Raw genomic sequence first — 20153 nt, forward strand, 5'->3', positions numbered from 1 at the left:
GTTAAGTAAGGACAAATTAAAAAGCCACAGTATTAATAAATGTCCCCTTACCATTACAGACCTATGTTTTCAGCATGTACACAGTAGCATGCTTTTCTTTGCAATGCTATATGTGTAAGAAATGGTATTCACGGACATTGTTTAACGCGATCGGCACAGACTATGGATATGATCAACCAGACACGGGAGCTTTTTCACATAAAGGATAAATGGGCACGTTTGCTGTAGAGTAGCCCTTATCAGAGTTTTTAAAGCATGCTAACTGGGATGCTGGTATTTTGGCTTTCCGCCACTAAGACAAAAAAATGCCCCCAGCCCCTTCTTTTCTCCCATTCCTCCACATTCCAGCAGTGTCCCCACTTTGGGAAAAGTACTGGGTACATGTGATGTGTTGCATAACTCCCAAAGTGTACAAAACCACATATCAATCATAACAAGTGTTATTTAAGGTGATGCCAGCGCAGAGGTATATATGTTTCAAAAGGATATGTAATGGTGACGTCAGGTAAGACTTTGATAAGATCTAACTTCTTTGATTCAGTTGCTGTTTTGTCAGTTTAGTTTGGCTGGGCACATGTGTGCAGGTTGTTCAGAAGACCTGAGAGTAAACTGGAATTTGTGGTCTAGTGATCTTATTTTTCATAAAAAATTAGAAGGATAGTCACGTTATTAGACTTTCCAAGGTAAGCTCTTGAAAGGTAATGGTTATTCTTTGCAGGGAGACAGGAGGAACGTGCTTTCATAACCCCTCTGTTCTCTTATTCATCGTCCAGCAGTTCACTGTCACTAGTATATGTAGCTTCTGGTCATGTGCAACTTCCCACCTCCTCTATGTGTCTGTCAAAGGATATCACAGTGTGAGGCACAGGAGTGAAAGCAGCTCAAGAACTGTGATTTCAAACATCACTCAGCCTCACAGTGAACTACTGCAAAAAAAGGTATATGTGGTTGATTACCAACATAGTGTTTAAATGGTAAATGCGTCTCTGCACTATGGAGGTGAGTGGCTGTCCTTGAGGAACAGGGTTCATCAAGGACTGAGTGCAGTTTACCAAAGAGCCGTCCTTAAGTGCATGGTTCTCCTGAAGGTTGAAGGAAAATTGTGTACAGACCGTGTACAAATCGATTACTAATATCCTTTTCAAGTATCTTGAAAAACAAAACACAATCACTGCATTAAAATTAAACAGTACCCAGAATGGATATCTTCAGCATTGCCTCCATTGTCATGGACTGGAATTACAAAGCCAACAGAAGTGACAAGAGCCTAATGGAGAGACCTATGATAAGTTAAAAGCCCTCTAATGGTATATGAACTGAAATCTGATTTAAGAGTTTCTTTCACTTTAACTACAGTGCCCTGTAAAGCAGAGATGAAAGTGTTTGCATCAGAAACAGCTGCGTTTGAGCAAAAATGCACAAGCCCAAGTGTGACAAGTGTTGATTACAAGCCTGTTTTAGCAGGGTGAACCATCCAAACAGCAGAACACCTTGCCTTTTGCAGCTTCACCAATGGCTCACTTTCTGAATCCTTCCTTCAGACGTGGAGAACCTCCTTCCTTCTGTGGAAAGAGAGCGATTCTACATTTTCGGCTGCCAAAGCACATCTTATTTAAACAATCGCCGACACCATTCGCAAACCTGGCCTCCCCAGAAACGCAGTTGTGCTCCTGCAATGTCTGCCAGGCATAGGACTGCAGATTTAATCTGGTCAAGTTTTAAAATTGTGCTTGGCTAGATTGGTCCGCAGGTCTGAGGGCAAGCTGAATGAAGGAATTAGTTGAAAGCAGATGTACAGTGCTATGCCTTCAAAGTGTCAGGTGAAGGCTCTTGATGTAAAAGGACAGAGCTGGGTGTCAATGCAAGGTAAATGTGGACCAGATGTCGCATGCACAATATGAGTGAAGTGTGCGTTGTGCACGTAATATATCAGAACAATCAAACGTGGAAAAGAAAAAAAAAATGTTATGCCAAAAGCCTGTTGATTGTGATGAAGATCCTTTCATGATCTGCTTCAGTGAACTTTGCAGGAGGGGAGTTCCATCAGAATAAGAGTACCTCCTCAGCCACTGAAGCCACAGCATTAAGCAAAACACAAAGTTATTAGCCTAGAAGAAAATGCTTCTGGTTCGTTAGCTGTGTATGCAGCTGTGTGACGTATTTGTTTGCGTACACAAGCAGGATCTGATGCAGAGAACACATCACCAGCACAACAGCTCAGTGTTGTTGTTTCCCAGCAACTTCAGCAAAGGTACTGCTTTTAATTACAGTGAACTGTGTGGCCTACTGGAAGGTGTGAAAGGTGCACTTCCTTTCCAAAGAAGATAGCATGATTTCTGTTCAGTTTTAATTGAGAGTTCCCCTTAATTGCTTAACAGGGTCGAGTGATTAACAGGAATCTCTGTCACAGGCAAGGCAAAAGTTGGTAGGGCTTTCTTTATCAGATGTTAAAAGCTGCACCTGTCTTCACTTGAAAGATGTCAAACATCCTATTGCACAAAAAGAACCCACACTATATTAAACCCAGACCAAAAGAGCTGGCTGGGGCCTGAGCTGCAAAGGGAACAAACAGGACAAGGAGTGATTTCTCAGATCATTTCTCGACCGCATCACTCTCCCAAAATCTGCCTCGACTGTATTTCTTCTTGCAGTGAGCAGCTGTATAAACAGCATTGGCTGTTTCTGGTTTTCTATGATGTGGGCCAGTGGCTGAGGAAAACAAATGACTCTACTTAGGCAGTTTTAGTTTTTTCTGGACATGCACATCATTGATCCAGGTCATCAAAACTGATGTTTCAGTGCACACCGTGGAAGAGTTTACTGGGATGGGAGATGGGTAGCTCTACCCTGCTTTTGTGTGTTCCAGTGCTAGTTCAGCAGCATTGTTTCCCAGGGCTACTTTAAATATAAAGAGATTTTCAGTTTGCAAGCTCGATGGCGTGCCCTGGGGTAGTTAGGACAAATTTCACACTTGCTTCTTCAGTGTAAAACCCACACCATCCAAAAGATCAACATCAGAATACTTTTTTTTTCTGTTTCGGGATTGAATCCAGCTGTGCTTGGTCATCCAAATACACAAGGTGTTTCCCACTGTGGAGGGTGGTGCCTTGTCATCTGTATTGCTTTGTTGTAGCTGATAAAAGCTTTGTCATGAGAAGTCAGTCACAGGGGCACACAGCTGGCATTTGTGAGTGGCTCTGAGGTGGGAAATGAGTTCACCTATATGATTTTAGGTAAAATTAACACACAAACCATTGCAGTATGTTGGCATGGTATTCTGCAGAACGGCACTTATTGAAAATAAAACTTTAAAACGACTTGATATTGTCCATAAAGGACACAGTTTGGTGAAAACATACCAGTAGTGTATGATAATTACTCCTGATTAACGTAAAATAAAACACTGTTTACTGACTGACAAGAAACGGTTTCACAAAGAGAAACGTAGTTGTCCACAAACTGATTCCTAACAGAATTATCTGGAAAATGCCAATCGCAGCCAAATTCCCCCAAAGAAACAACTGTGAGCTGGAAAGTAATTAGCTGGTGGGCTTTCACGTTTAATGAGCCCACCCCCCCCCCCCCCCGCCAGCCCCACCTCCTCCCCCAACTGCCCTCCCTGCAGCCACATGACCTCGTCTCACGTCACCTCCTCTCTTGATGTGTCGTCTGCCTCGGGCGGAGCTGTCTCAGACCTGCAGTCCAACATGGCTTATTACTGAGTCACAGCTCCTAAAACGTGCTCGCCGCCAATGAGTAACTTCCACAGAGCCATGCAGGGCACCACTCATTCTTACTCTGCATACAGCTGATGCAAAGCGAGGGAGCGCTTCCTAGAATTGTAACTAGCTTTTTAACACCACTGTGTAACAGCGGGCAAGTGGGTGTACGTGTAATGTTCACATCTTTGGCTAATTCTTTTTAACACCCAGCGTCCCTGCAATTTAATAGGCGGCTCTAAATCAAGAGAGATGCAGCCTTCGGATGATTAGATATGGTTAAGTTTTTGATTGTCTTTCCTCTAGACCTCGGTGTCATATCCACCTCCGCACAGCGATGAGCTTGTTGTCCCCAGCTTTTAAATTAGCTGGATAAACCATCTGTTACCATTTAACAAATTGAATTCTCAGGGATCGTAACCTGATTGACTGGGACAGTGGATGTTTTCTTCTTCCGCTCACTGAACAGATCATTTTTAGCAAGTTGAGCAACGCGTCTCCATAAATACAGAGGACGTGTTTGCCCTACCGGTGGATTGCACAAACATTCTGGTCACATAATGGAAATCCCCACACATAAGTAATTATATATACTGTAGACACACTACATATACACAAACATATATATATATAAAGCTTTAAAGTAGAGAACGTGTTAGTTCTACAGTTCACTAGTTATCTACAGAAGGTGCTTTGTGTACATGAGTAATACGCTACTTTTTGGTGCATTCTTGTGCTGCATTTACTAGACTTTGGAAAGGAGAAGTGTGGTGACACACCTTCAAAATGGGATACACATGGCCTTTGAAATAAATTGGAGGTCGGTCGGGGGGAATTTGTGCAGCTGGGCTGCTTTCCTCTCTGTCCTGTGCTCGCAACAAAATTTGAGCCCAGCCGCCTCGCAGTTCGGAGGCGAGCTCTGTTCAGGGCGATGAGTGCAGGCGTCTGGCAGAGGCCTGAGGGGGGGCCCTAACGAGCCCTCGTGTGCGACACCGCCTGTGTCGCCTGGGAGAGCTGGGAGGAGGAAGCACACCGGGGGGCACGGCGGATCGGTCCGATTCGCGGGACGGCAGAAACCGCCGGCTCGGAAACAAAAAAAAAGAACACCCTGCGGGTCGTTTCGTTAACATTTCGTCGGCATTTAGCCTGACGCAAGTCATTATAGAGACGCTCCTAGCCAACTGTTCGGTTTAAATCAAAGGCACATGGTTTCTTTTCAGGAAGTATCGGGGAACGTGCTGTCCAGTGCCCTGTGAGACCCTCTAATTGGCGCGGGGCGAGTGGGGGCAGTGCGGTACTGTGTGCACTGTCAGCGTGAGGGGGGGCTGTTACATCATGATCTTTATCAGCCCCCTCCGACTCTGGACAAGGCAGAGGAAACAATTTATATTTCTGCCGCCTCAATCTCTTTCTCACTTCCTTCTTTAACTCATGCCATCATTGTGGTTTACAGTAAAGGATTTATTCTGAGGCGGCAGAGTCCTGACTTTTTCCCCCTCGCTCCTCTAAGTGCAACCAGCGGCGTATTTCAGAAATCAAAGGCCTTTGGTAAAAATGGGATGTTTTTCGGGGTTTTTTTTTCCCGCTTTAAAAAGTGAGGCTACTAATTAACTTCACGGGCCAGTAGCAGTTGTTAAAATCGACACTGAAATTAACAATCTACCATATTTAACTTGAACTTTTTATCCTGTCCTATCAGTCTTTGTGCTTCTTTGAACTGTTTCCTATGTCCATCTAACAGAGGTTACAGTTGGTGTTTGTTAATCTGGTGCAACAGATTCTTAAAGCACCCACAGTGCTCAAGATAAGAACTGTAAGATATGATAAGGGAATTTTGTTTAAATTCACGTGACTTTTGTTGCTCTACATAATGACAGAAGCAAGTGTCATTTGCTGGGAGCGCCATGAAGCCTGTACTTCACCAGTACCCTGGTTGTGGTCTTTTAGTAAACTGTGAGGAAACTGCACTTTCAAATATGAGATTTTTGTTTTTTCCTGGGGAATATAGGAGTGAGTCGTGGCACTCTGTGACATTGCAGTGGTAGAATGTAAACAGAATTTTGGGTCTATCTCCCTTGTGTTTGGTTTAGCATATAAACAGTTTCTCTGCTTTTTTTAATCAAACCTAAGCCTGTGTTTCTGAGCCGTGGATAATCTCCCAAGACTGTTTACATTGCATATATGCTGATAAGTCAACAGCCCCTCAGATACTCACAGGCTCTGTTCTCTGGGCCACCAGTAGGAACAGGAAGCAGAAAGACCATCATTAAGAAGAGAGTGTATTTAAGAACATACGAACAGTAACAAATGAGAGGGTGCCATTTGGTAGTTAATTAATCCCAGGGTCTCATCAGGCCACTATTTGAAAAGGAGCCAGGATACCGGTTTGAAAACAGTGTTCAATCAATTTTTAAACAGTTTTTTTTTATCTTTACGTTTGTGGTGATGTTTCGTTTAGGTGCGGGAAGAGAGCGCGGACAGGGTTCTGTCTTAAAAGTTAGGTTTCCTGATAATCTCAAATAAAAGATGGATTGCGTTCATTGAAGGACATTACAAGCTGAAAATTAATTTCATGTGCAATTTAGGTCATTTTTAGATTCAACAGAATCCATACATATATATACCGAGTGGCAACAATGGAGTAATAGATGTAGTAGCATTTGGTGCATTTTTAATGCCTCTCAGTGTATACATGTAATTAAAATCCAGAAAATAAATCACAAGGGAAAGGTAAGGTTGGTGTGCTGGGACTGACCATTCATACACAATAAATGAGCATTAAATAAAAGCCGTCACTGTTGTTCTGAACACAGTTTTAGCTGTGCATTTTAATTCCTGGGGCCAGCAAGCATTCTGTATCAATCTTCAGGACGCTGGCCACATGTTTCCAAAGCTGACAGAGGCTGTCAAGTTGCCACTCTGTTCTCGTGTGGGCTGCGCTCCCTTTCGCAGGCGGCGGAAAGGAAATGGTTTTTATAACCGACAACGTTCTAGCCAGTCAGACTGTTGGCAGAGGGGGGTCACCGGTGACGCTCTCTGCTGCAGTCAGACTGAAACTCGACAGGCACCTACAGCCCCGTACCGGGCCGGCCAGCTTGCTGCCAGAGCGGCTGGTGGGCTGACGTCACCGCCAGGGAAAGGAGCATGTGGTTCCCATTCGGTGGCTCCTCAGAATGCGGGGAATTTCCATGATTTCCGGCGGGAATTCTGTCAGCCGGGGCGAACGGGTGTGTGCGTGCCGAGCGCCGAGGCCGAGACGGGGGGGGGGGGAACGCCGAAGGTGTTGGGGTGGCGACAGGGTTGGGTAACCGAAACCGCCCCGCGAAGAGAGCTCTCCTCTTGAAGGCCGCAAAAAAATGAAGTGTTTTGTCTTATCTCTTCAGATATGTTTAAAAGTGTAGCTCTTGAGGCACAGAATGCCAGTTTTTGTGTTTAAAAATGATCAGGCAGACAGCAGAGAGTGTCTAAGAATAGGGATCTGTTACGGGGGGGACTCTTGCTGGTTACATTCTTTCGAAACTGTTAATGACCCTAGAGCAGAGCAGGCCTACGCGGGCTTGGCACTGGTCTGAGAGCGCCGAAGAAGCCAGGGTTTCTATTCCTGTCACTCGCCTCTGTATTCAGATGGAAATCAAAATATAGCAGAACAGTAGCCTACTTACAGCAGAGGAGCCTACAAAGTGCTGAATAGGCCTGCTTCATGATGGTGTACTGGTGTACTGCCTCTGTGTTCCCAGGCTAAAAAAAGAGCGTCTCTGATAGTGGCGACACCTCCAGATAAGACTCAATGAATAAGCAAGGTGCATTGTTCTCATACTGACCAATAATTTAAGACTAGGGTCTCTACAGGGCTCTTCAGGGTCAGGACTTGGATGTGAAACGAGCTGCCCTTTGTACAGCACACCCACGTGTAGTAACAGAGTTCATCTCCATTGCAGTGGGCATTAACGCACGAGTAAAGACCTACGGGGGGTTGGGACCATGCATTTCTGAGCCACAGACTGCTCCCCTCTCGCTTCATCCCAACGTGAGCCTATTTCTAATTTTTAAAACCACGGTCTGAAGTGTTACGTAGCTGTTGTTTAGACTTGAATTGTCCTGACACCCTCAAAAAAATGTGTAATTACACAATTAGAAACATTCATAAATGCATACAGCACAATGACTGGATTAGGACCAAGAGCAGTTGCGGGATGTGTTAAAATGATCAACATGTCTTGTTTGCTGCAGCGTTTTAGACTGCCTGTCAGTGTTTGCCAGTTCTACGCTGGCATTGCATCATTTCTGCGAGCCGTCTATGAATGAACACAGTCGGGAGTCGAAGCAATAAGAAGTTATTGTTCTGCTCTGATGTCAGGAGTTTAGGATGGCTTTGAATATCCCATTCATTGCGTCTTGTGGGCAGCTCACATTACAGCCAACTGAGTCAGCCCGAGCCCCACACCTCTCTCCTCTCTGAGGCCTTCAGCTGTGCTGCGGAATTGCGATTTCATGCACAGCTCTGACATGGGGGGGGGAGAGACGCTACTAATGAGGTTCATGTGTTTCTCCCTTGAGCGGGGCTATTCAGAGTCCTGGCGGGGAACCGGCCGGAGTTAAATATGAGTGCTAGCAGGTAGAGGGCTCTGGCACGCGGCCTTGTGTCGGAGTTTCTCTATCATATTATAAAAACAACCACCTGGCGCGACTGGCCTTGTGTCTGTGGCTGTTCTTGAAAGGAAAGCCAAGGACTCTGGTGTACACAGGCGTCTGCACTACTGGCATGATGGGGCTTTCAGATCCAGGCACATAGCTTCTGGAGCTGGTGTGCCTCCCCTTTCCCTTTGGCGACGTTTGACATAATTTAACCAGCTACAGATAAAGGCCTGAAACATACACTTTACTACATATTATCTCATGCTGATGATTCGCTTTCATGCTATACACCAGGGCCTTCAAGATAGAAACTAAGAATGTAGTGATTTCTGGTTTTCTTTTCCATTTTTTTGCTTACAATGATTGAAAATGTACTTTGTGATCAGTGCATGCCTCTTTGACCCTGTTAGCACAGGGTTCTTTTATTCTTCCCTTGACCTATGAGCAAAAAGATGCTACTAAACAAATTAAGGAAGAGGAAGTTAAGCTTCTAAGATAATCTGATCACTGCTCTATATCGGAAAACCATCTAAAGTGCATGGGCAAATATCCCAATAAGCTCTAATATCCCCATATGCCAATATCCCTTTGCAGGGACAATCAGAATCTTGGAAACTACACTGCTGTGACAGAAGTAGTCACTATCTCTTCTGTGTCACTCACAAAGATGGATGAGTCCTTTCAGTTAGGACTGGTGGCTGGAATCACACTACCAGATACAGCACTCGAGACTGTAAAGCTTAAGGGCTGGGCTTTAAATCACTGGTGAGTGAGTTGTGAAATTCTATCCAAAAGAGTAACCCTTTCAAGAGTGAATGCAAAACAGTTAAAAGACCCCCCCCCTCTTTCTGGTGCAGATTCTTTCCATCACATTTTCAAATATGCTCTAAAAAATTGTGCTTCAGACAGCGACTGTTGCTTCTATTTTCTCTGAATTAAAGTGTCTCAGGCTCCCCTGTATTTGGCTGCAGTTCACGTTTTAGTGGAAAGTCAATCATTTGTACTTTATGAAGCAGTTGTAACATTCATGTCTGGTCGTAACTTTAATGCAAAGCTACAAAGTCACTGACATTTGGGCTGTTGATGTGAAAAACAGTTTTTTTTTTCACAAATGTGTAAAACAATTGAGCTAGGCCTCAGTGACCTTTATATACTGGGGAGCTTAGCACTGCATACTTTATACCGCTGTCATTTAGAGACCACAACCACCGACTGTAGGCAGCACTGGGTGAAACGCTTGCTATCCAAGATGAATGAGGTTAAAAAAAATGAATGATCTACCCCTGCCCTAGAGGCTGAAGAGACATTCTGTTAAAAAAAATAGCTCTGCTGGATAAAAAAAAGCAGCAAAGAGCTACAGAGACTATCACAAAAAAGAGCCTTTTTAGATTATTTTTTCAGAAAACAGGGACTGTCTACACACCTGCCACCAGCGTCAATCCTGCTACCCACAATACCAGAAGAAAGAGGTGCTTTTTGAGAAGTCCTCCATGTTAAACGGTTTCTAGTTTGCGTGGGAGAGCGTAAGGCTATGAGAAGGTCTTTAAGGGTTCGAAAAGGGTTCGAAAGTGCAGATGAACTCTCATCCACTTCAAATACACTGTCCTGAGCTGCTGCCAACTTCGGTTCCTGACAGAAGTCATCCTCAACCCCCTGTTCCCAAATACAGGCTCCGAAACAGTGAGGAAAAACATTCAGGACACAGGTCACACACTCTTGCCATTGTTTCTTTAAAAGCCGGTTGTCTAAGGGAAGACAAATTTGCTGCGTCCGTGGGCTCATCTACTGTACGTGACAGCAAAAAATGGCATGGTGAGACAGAAGATACACAAACGATATCATTTAATGTTACACATAAAGTCATTTGTAATGGAAACATGCAAACAAGCTCTCTCTACCCCCGAGAACAATTTAAACATTTATTGGCGCAGGTTTATTTCAAGCTTTCCCCTGTTGACCAAACGTGTTAAAATCTCACAAAAAGCAACAAGAGTGTACAGTTTAATCAGAGTATCCGGAACGTGCCTTCATGTAGTGCCGACATGAAAACTACTTCTCAGACGACAGAAATGCTCCACATGAAACTCATCAAGTGAGCACTGTGTAGGGTATGACCCTTAAATGGAAAGTAAACAAAATCTTTGACTAATCAAGTTAAGCAACAGAACATTGTGCTGAACATCCATTTCAGTGCTCTGCATAATGTAGCTTATCATCTTCAAACAATTGAGTCAGCAAATTGAATACCCATCATTGGAGAGTTTGATGACAATAGGAGTGATATTAGGGGAAGGGAGATTACGTACAGGCAGATGTTGTGCGCTTCATATGGGACCGTTTTGCTTTTATGAAGCAATAAAAATATCCTTGAATTACAGCTCACACTGAGGTGAAAAATGCTTTTTTTCCCCCCAGATCATACAGGGCACTGGGGTGTCTTGCACGGGCTTATTGTGGTCTGCAAAATTTGCTCATCTGATACTTGATAACAAGAGTTCCAGTCTCCAATCCTGCAGTTCTCATCCTGTTTTTTTTCCTGCTAATCTGCTAATATTTCCTTGGCTGTTGTTCGCTGGAGTCTTCGTGTTTTCAAAAGCTCTTAATAGCCCTCTTGTGTGCTACTAATGAGACTGTGATTGCTTGGATTATCAGACATTATCACTTGCCTGAACCTGAGACTTCACATTCCTTTAACTTTGTTTTAGTTGTTTTGGGTGTAGCTCAAAATGGCAGTGCGACGTGTTCTACTCGGCTTCCCTGGGCTTGGGTCAGTGTTCATCGGCGCTTGGTTTAATCGGTCCGGCGCACCGAAGAACCGCGCAAGTCTCGAAAGGTTTCACGACACTTTGTCTTCTTTGTGAAATCAGATCTCCTTGCCTTGGCTGGGCCAGAGCTTTCAGGCACCCTGTGCTGCGTGTCTCCCCCCTGGGGGCTGGTGAAGCTAATTAAATCTGCGTAAGTCATCAGGGGCTGTTTAAGGCATCAAAGAGGGCTCTGTCTCAGGCTCTGTACCCAATGGCCATGAGTGGAGAACAGTAGCCCATGTGTCAGAAAAGACAGCGCCTGGTGTGACATCACCAGCTTGCTCTTTGACCTTTGGCTCTGGCTCTGCTGACCCCTGTTGTGTTCAGCTACAGTATCTCCTCTGTCTCTGTGTGGATATGGGGTGTGTGGTGATGGTGACAGAACGAGGGGGTGGGGGGGGGGGTGATGCACTTCATTAATTAGCATGTGGGCCCTCCTATTGTGCGTTGGGCTATGGGGGGTCCTGTCCCACACACATGATGTGTTTATAGGCCACATCCAGGACAATGTGGCTTTGGGGTCGGGTGTCCGGGGTGAGAGATCAGCGAGATTTGATGCCGATTACAAAGTGAAGCGGACCAGTCAGTACCCAATGGCTACATGTGAGGCCGAACTCAAATAAACAAGCAGGGCTGCCCTGCAGATGGACTCTCTGTGATCCAACAGGGAAATCTAATTAACATACAGTGTACTCTGCAGACAGCATTGCCGCACTGCATCCTGTACTTTTAGTTTACATGTTGAACTGTTCTTGTATTGTATAACAGCATTTCAAGCTCTTGCGTAATATTACTTAATGCTGTGCAGTATAAAGATTACCTCCTGCTTTTAATGCCTTTCAATTACTAGGTGACAATCCAAACCTTTTGCTCTAAAGGCAATTAGCATGCAAATTTAAAGGTGAAAATGACATGAGACACCACTCCGGAGTGGGTGTGGGGATTTAAATAAAGAGAACCCTTTTAATTAAAAAGGTTTTGGAATTTGCACTGGATTTTATGGTGACATGGAAACATGACCAACATGTGAACAGAAGGCTGTCCGCTTAATGTAGAATTAAACAAGTGCTTAAATAAGCGATTGGTACATTTTCTTTTGCGGTATTAATTGGTGTTGACAATGTTTGTGTTCAATAAAGAAAATAAAGCTTTTAAGAACGAATTAAAACCAGAACTTCTTGGTAATATAAATAATAAAAGTGAATATTACAATACAGTTTGGACAGATGCTCATGAGAATCTTTGAAGTCAATGGCAAACATGTTAAAAATAAAACAAGCAGTGGAGTTTGGATTTATTGACTTTTGAGGTGATGAATACTTTGATGTATAAAAACGCTGTGCAGACAGTTGCCGAAAACAGGAGTGTGTGTGGACATGTGTCTGGGCCATTCATCCAGGTGGGGCTGCACACTGGTGGTGGTGGGGAGTCCCCATTACCTGTAAAGCTCTTTGAATGGAGCGTCCAGAAGAGCGCTATATAAGTGTAAGCAATTATTATTACTATACCACTCAAGGGCTCTGTCTCGGTCTTTCCTGACAGATCTGGAGTGCAGTGATGTTCCCTTGCTCACCCCCGGAAGTAAAGAGATGATGTCACAAGCCTTGAAAGCCACCTTCAGCGGGTTCACGAAGGAGCAGCAGAGGCTCGGAATACCGAAAGGTAACCCGCTCCTCTCCCGTTCAGAGCAGAGAGAGACGCGCAGAAACCTCGAGCCGGCGCTGCCGGTGGTGGTGTCCTGAAAACATCCGAGCACCGACCTTGCGTTTGAAAGCGCACGTCTGCAATCAAAAAAAGGATCAATGCAGAGTTAAAACCATCTGGTTCCATGCCCAGCATAGGTTGTGCTTCAAGCTTGAAAGGTTTAGTTGCATTTAATGAGTTCCTCCCACACAGGAGAATGACTGTAGCCTTGAGCAGACACAGGCTGCTTGGTTAACAGTGGGGCACAGGATAATGGAGAAACCATGGACCTCAGGTAGATCTGAAAAGAGAGTCTGGAAGATCCCCATTTTTCTGTTGGGCTCAGAATGTGTTCCATGTCTCCAAGACTTACAATTCCCCAAAACTGTATCCTACATCAGAATAAAGTAAAAGGCTAAGGAGAGACTTCTGTGGAAATGGCAAAGTCTTGGCCACAACAGGAATTGTGTTGTTCCAAAAAGGAGTTTATGAATGTCTCAAACTTGAAACGTGTTATTTCCTTGTTTTAAGAAGTAGGAATGTCTGAAAGTGAAAGGCAATCTTGCGCAGGAGGATGGCAGACAGTGATTCACTAATTGAGGAAGGTCATCAGAAGTTCTATACCAGTCCTGACAGTGTAGGAAATATTTCATTTGTGGGGAGTTGATATCAGTCTGGAAAAAGACAGGCAAAGAGTGTAGTAATGTCTGTTTTGAGCGTCTACAGAATATATGCTTATCTACTGCGCGGCTAAAATACCACAAGTAATATGCGGGGGTAAAGTTCTGTACACACGGGAATTTCAGTGCACAATGTCTTTGCACGATAACCACATACTTAATTAGACAGCTTACATGCTGCCTTCAAATATTGTGAATATCAAAATCATTCACAACGGATCTGATGGAATCTGTATGCCAGTTGAAACGGTTAGATATGAAAAGAGGTGCTGGTTCAAATATCCTAAATGGTTGAGTTCAATGGAAATTATATATTTTATTTTGGTTACTTTTTTTTGTAAAATGGAAAGCTTTATGTCCCTGGTGAATCAAAGTTATTTTAAATGTCAGGCTCTTCAGAAAAAGAAAAACTATAATCACAGTGGATTGCACAACACTCAGTGATGTTGAACCTAACTCTTCAGGCTTAACACTTTAGTTTATTAGAAAGGTTTCACTTTCCGGTTTTTACAACAGATTGGTAAAAACGTTAGAATAAATTGGTAGCGGTTGTTTCTACCACCAATAATCTTCATGACATGTGAGAAATGTGAATGTAAGAAATGCTTTATACCTGGATTACAGTTCATGATCATACAGAAATTCACAAGACTCATTTTTTTTATAACCTGATGAAGGCCAAAAGACCCTGAAAAGAATATATAATAAAATTATAATAATACCAGGGTAGCATTACCACAAATCAAGAAAACCATCATATCCCACTTGCACCACCAACTGGCAGTCATTACGCAACTGATAGAAATGCTGTTCTACTCATTGCGAGTAACTCACGATAATCTTACATTGTGTTGGAACAGATACCTGTAACTTTCAGTCAGCAGAGTAAAATGCAAGGCGTGTGAAAAGTGAAAAAGATTTTATTGCCACTGTCAGTTGCTTTGCTCAATGTAATTTGATTCTCCAAGGTACTTAAGAAGAGAGGGGTGCTCTGTTTGAAATACTGCTGAGAGTGCTGCAATAGTGGAAAGGACCAAGGACAGATGTTCCTGCACAGAGCAATTATCAAGGTAACCCCCTTCTTCTGGTTAGAGCCTTGACCTTTCTTGCTGTGCTTCCCCGTCCAGATCCCAGGCAGTGGACAGAGACCCATGTCATTGAGTGGCTGACGTGGACCGTGAACGAGTTCAGCCTGAAAAACGTGGACTTTCACAAGTTCTGCATGAACGGCGCCAGTCTCTGCGCTCTGGGGAAAGAGCGCTTTTTGGACCTCGCCCCCGACTTTGTAGGAGACATCCTCTGGGAACATCTTGAGATGCTGCAGAAAGGTACAGCTTTGGTCTCTGTGCGCATGTACCAGCATTGCTCGGGTCTAGCCCTGAGCTGCACACCAACATCAGTATTGTTGAAAAATAATATTCTCCCTGCAGAACACCGCGTAAGGACTGATGTTCTGTATATAGATTTATATATTTTAGACATGTTCAGTCACTGTAGAGTGACTGCCCTGTCTTGGACTTTCACAGAGCAGCTTTTAGTCTGGGTAGAGATTTGATGTGACAGATGTTTTCCTAACTGTGACACCTATCTTTCATGAAGAAGACGTGAAGCATTTCCCTGTCAACGGACTGACCTCCAACATCCAGGAATCCCGCTATACCTCAGATTACTTCGTCAGTAAGTGCCTTTCCCTCCTCCGTAAAATACAGCTCCTTCTGAGAGTTATTTTTGCTCTTTCCACTTAGTTTCATCTCATGTTGTTCTGAAAGACTCGTTTTTCTTCGTAACTCCTCACCATTCAGGCATTTTGCAAAGCAAGATGCCGTTTGCCAATTCCCATTCTTGGGCACTGATAATCCCTTGTTGATTTTCTTTCTTTGCCAGGCTATGGCATCGAGCATGCCCAATGCGTTCCTCCATCAGAATACTCCGAGCCAGGCTTCATTACGGAGTCGTACCAGACGCTGCACCCCATCAGCTCGGAGGACCTGCTGTCCCTGAAGTACGAGAGTGACTACCCCTCCGTGATCCTCCGCGATGCCCCTCTAAACCCCCTACAGGGGGACTACTTCTCCATCAAGCAGGAGGTCATCTCCCCCGACAACATGTGCGTGGGGCGCATCAGCCGAGGTAAGAGCCCCCCTCCCGACCCAGGTACCCCCATAGACAGGGCCAGCAGGAGATTCACCTTCTGCACCTTCTGACTGATTCAGGGCACGTCCATTAAGCTCATCTAAAACATGGCTCTTATCCAGAAGTGCCATATTAGGGAGCTCCATGAAGCATACAAGATCATGGACGAGGGGCAAACTGCCGATAACAGAGAATTGTTCGAGGAAGAATACACATTTCAGGACATCTCCGTCTGTCTGAATGCCTATCTGCCTTTTCCAGACATTTGATATATAGAGAAGATTTTTTAATGCAAAGTCATTAGAAGAGTTAAAGAGTACACTATTTTACTTTCACTTTCCTTATTCAATTAAGCTATAGATTATGCCACGTGTCCCTCACATTCTACAAATATTTAAAGATTATTCTTCATGAATTTGATACACTTATTCTTATGACAGGAGCAATATGTTCTGACCATACAAGAGAACAACTGCTTGAAGCTTAGCTGTGTAGTGTGTAAACATAAAGGACACATGTAAACATCATAGCCCAGCCCTGGACAGATAGGTATTGCACTGCTTTTCAGCTTCAGAGTCCTGTTTGAATAAGCTGAAAAAAAAAGTAAATAGCTTTATCACCGCTCATCATAATTTTAAGTCATTGCTGTGGTGAGCTCCGTGTGCTGTAGGTTTCTAATGAATGCTCTCCGTTACCTTGCCTGCATTTTCTTGTGCTGCAATGCCACATCTGTAGTTTACCAAGTCCAGAAGAAGCTCAATGGTTAGGTTGTGGTTCAAAACAAACACGCCTTAACCGTTTGACTCTGCACAGCTGAGAACTAGACTGAATTGTTATTTTTTTCACTGTAAACCTTGCAGTGAAGCCACACAGCTCTCTGCGCCCCGAGTGCCTGTGTCTTTTATGTAAAACAACAAGAATGAGATAACCTGAATAAGCGCCTTTTTCTGCCTGTGCCTCCTGTGTGGCTTTGAAGTTCAGGGCGAATGAGACAGGCAGCAGAAAAACCAAGGAGACTGGGTTCCGATAAACTCCTGTACTCGGTTTGCTCCCTGTATGTCAGAGTTTTTACTTGCTTGCTTGTTTTTGAGAGGAAGAATTTTATGTACAAATGACCCAAGAGACCAGTTCTTTGAAACAACACATAGTTAGGTCATTCCACAAGATACACTCAGACTTCGCTCTGACTGACTTTGACTTACATATCCCAGTTTTGGCAGTTCAGCGCATTTCCTCAACAGTGGGAAAATATTTGTGGTACCAATGTACAACCTCCATGTGGCTTCGATTTTGTAATCGAAGATCTCTGACTCAGCAGCCTTTTGGCATATCTTTCATTCTGAAAAAAGAAAGAAGCTTTCAGCTAAGTACACACATATGAAGGACATGGCGTCTAAAAGTAGTTTGCACTTGATTTTCAGAATAAAAACCCCCAACTTTCCATGTGTGAGATGAAGTGGGAGTTTGAAGAAGGGGCACTGTAAGAGTCTGTAAAGTGTGAATCGGGTGGGGCTGTAAGACGAAGTGTTACTGGGCCACACAACTCCCACACCCTGCAAAAAGAATCGTCTCCATTGAAGTCATCACAGAGGCACAGAATTAAAACATGCGGTCCAATCAATGCTAGATACAGCACTGCTTCTGGGCTGGGATTCGCTATATTAAATCCATTGAACCATTGAAAAAAATACATTGTCACCCCAAGCATCGCAGGAGCGCTGCCCACTATGCTCACTGAAGTCATTCAGTTTCTGCAGATTCTAAGTTGCCACCGTAACTTAAGTGGATGAGGTGAAAAGCAACTTCTGAGTGTCCCCTCCCTCATTTCTGTAGTACAGCAGGGGCTTGACATTCAAAAGCGTTCGGCAACAAGAACCATCACAAATAACCAAATTAGCACATAACCACCCCTGTAGCGTCACATGATGTATTACGGTATATAGTATGTAGGGTCAAAAGACATACTGTATGTAACCCTCACTTATATAATAATAAAAATACTCATGTTTTGGCTTTAAGTTAATTAAAATAACATTGTAACAAGCAACAGTAATCACAAACGTCCCTGCTCCATGATTAGCACCCCACTGTAATGACGTGGCAATAAACTGTCAACACAACTGTCAGGGAGCCCGGGCGTCACCTCCAGCCCGTCATTCACCACGCTGCTGACCCAGAACCTGGAGCGTTCGTTGCGACATCAAAACAAGACCAGGTTGAGATGCGGATGCTGGGTAGTGGGTACTTGTTTCAGGGAACAGGGGGCAGGGAGAGACACACTCACTAGCTAGATTCCTCTCAAGATCCTTCTCTGTTGCGTGGCTTGGTTTTAGCCCGCTCTGCCCGTCTCCCATCCAAGACCCCGTCAGCCAGGCTGAATTGCGAGCAGGTAATAATAATAATAATTGCTTGCATTTATATAGCGCTTTTCTGGACACTCCACTCAAAGCGCTTTACAGGCAATGGGGATCCCCTCCACCACCACCACTGTGCAGCCCCCACCTGGATGATGCGACGGCAGCCATAGTGCGCCAGAACGCTCCCCACACACCAGCGATCAGTGGGGAGGAGAGCAGAGTAATGAAGCCAATTTATAGAGTGAACTCAGTTGAGCTGACGGACCCTCCCTGCCCACAGGAAAGCTGGGTGGCCAGGACTCCTTCGAGAGCATCGAGAGCTTCGAGAGCTGCGACCGGCTCACGCAGTCCTGGAGCAGCCAGTCCTCCTTCAACAGCCTGCAGCGCGTGCCCTCCTACGACAGCTTCGACTCGGAGGACTACCCCAGCGCCCTGCACGGCCACAAGCCCAAGGGGACCTTCAAGGACTACGTGCGGGAGCGGGCCGACCTCAACAAGGACAAGCCGGTCATCCCGGCTGCGGCGCTGGCTGGCTATACAGGTACTGTACCACCTGCTCCTGTCCGGGCCCAGGGGCCTGTCCCTCCACTAGATACGCAAAACCGAACATTTACATGGCAGTGTTTGGCTTCTCCCCCACGCTAATGACATACCAGCTTGCCTGTTCTCGCTCTGCGTCACCAGGGGTCATGACGTCGATGGTGCACAGAGCTAACGGGTAGCAATCCATTTCCGACAGCCCATAATCTAAACTTTATTTATCCGGGGTAAAATCATCTTAGACAAAACCTGGCATTGTAGGTAAACTGCAAAAGACTAGCGTGAAGATACCCTGTCAATCATGGCATTGTAGTTCACGGCACTACTCTCAACTTTGAACTTTGCTCAAATTTGGGCACCACAGCTTCTGAAAAACATCATACTGCACCAGAATAAAAACTCTTGGACTTTGGTCGGGCTCTTCTTGGCTGAAGCAGTCCTCAGCACAGGGGACACTATTCAGTAATTGGTGGCTGGCTTTGGCTGGAATGCAGTAGGCATTCCTTTGTGCAACTGTAAAAGTACTTTCATGCTCAGAAGGATCTTGCATCTGCTTATCGGTACTTTTCTCAAAAGAAAAGATGAATCCACTGAGGTGAAAGAAGGCATATCACAGGAAACTTGTACTAACTTTTGGCCTTTTTTTTCTCATTTAACCCAAGCCTGAAGAGTTATCATCTGCAGGTTTATCTACCCCACATCTTGACCTATTTTTTAGTTGTCTTGGCAACCCGGGAACAGTGCAAAGTGATACCTGCCCGTACTTTCAGAAACCGAGTGGAATTATCGATTTATCTCAAAGGACCTCTGTCACCCTACATAGCACTTTGTTTTTCATGTTTTTTTAAACAACCCTTCAACTTAAAGAGCCTTTTATTTATTCTCCTGTCTTTTTTAAAGTTCCTTTACCTCTCTGAATGCTGAGACCTTCAGTACTGTTTAGTACAATAATACAGATGCTTTTTGGCAAAGGCAATGACATGCCTGTGAAAACTTGGAACAGACAATATAAATTTGTCCCCCCCCCCCCCGATTAAGATGGCATAATTCCAAGAGAGTACTAAATTAAAAAGCACAACAAAACCACAGAATGTAAAATCAACATTGTTTTTTATAATGCGCTGTTTTTTACACTTCATAAAAAAACAATTGTGTCCAAAGGAATACTGCTGTATAGTAAAAGAAAATGTGATTTTACTATGAAAAAGCATTTTGTTTGTAAAAACCTGCCCATACCGCTATGAGTATCACTTTTAGACATTAGGTACACAACAAGGTAATACACACTCTTCAGCTCTGTGCACCTTGAGAACTGTCATAAATTAAATCTGCAACTTTTTGTCCATACCGAAAAAATTCCATTAGGATTCCTAACCAGAAACTCATTACATAGAATCAACTGGAAGACTAGCGAACATGAAAGGCATTGATGTTGGACACACTGAAAAAAGTCCCGATCTTTACACAAAATTTGTAGCGAAAAGCAGAAATATTTGGAGGAGTGCGTATTGGTTTCAGAGGCTGTGATGACAGGCGATAATGCGATGTGGTGAGAGAAACTGTCTCTAAGCAGGAAAAACACTTATGGGCAGTCTCCCACTG

At 44.2% G+C, this 20153-nt stretch overlaps 1 protein-coding gene across 3 annotated transcripts in view; it reads left to right on the top strand.

Annotated features, from left to right (window-relative positions):
* ets1 (v-ets avian erythroblastosis virus E26 oncogene homolog 1) overlaps nucleotides 1-20153 on the top strand; it is a 53793-nt gene that overhangs the window by 26143 nt on the left and 7497 nt on the right. For 2 of the 3 annotated variants that reach the window (XM_015337504.2, XM_006642160.3), the window contains 5 exons: nucleotides 12701-12820; nucleotides 14649-14849; nucleotides 15121-15198; nucleotides 15406-15651; nucleotides 18292-18552. In XM_015337504.2, coding sequence (XP_015192990.1) covers nucleotides 12701-12820; nucleotides 14649-14849; nucleotides 15121-15198; nucleotides 15406-15651; nucleotides 18292-18552 — 906 coding nt within the window. The remainder of the gene's footprint in view (nucleotides 1-12700; nucleotides 12821-14648; nucleotides 14850-15120; nucleotides 15199-15405; nucleotides 15652-18291; nucleotides 18553-20153) is intronic. The other variant, XM_006642161.3, reaches the window with a different exon arrangement.

The sequence above is a fragment of the Lepisosteus oculatus genome, chromosome 23 (genome assembly GCF_040954835.1).
Source record: "Lepisosteus oculatus isolate fLepOcu1 chromosome 23, fLepOcu1.hap2, whole genome shotgun sequence".
In the NCBI taxonomy this organism is placed as follows: domain Eukaryota; kingdom Metazoa; phylum Chordata; class Actinopteri; order Semionotiformes; family Lepisosteidae; genus Lepisosteus; species Lepisosteus oculatus.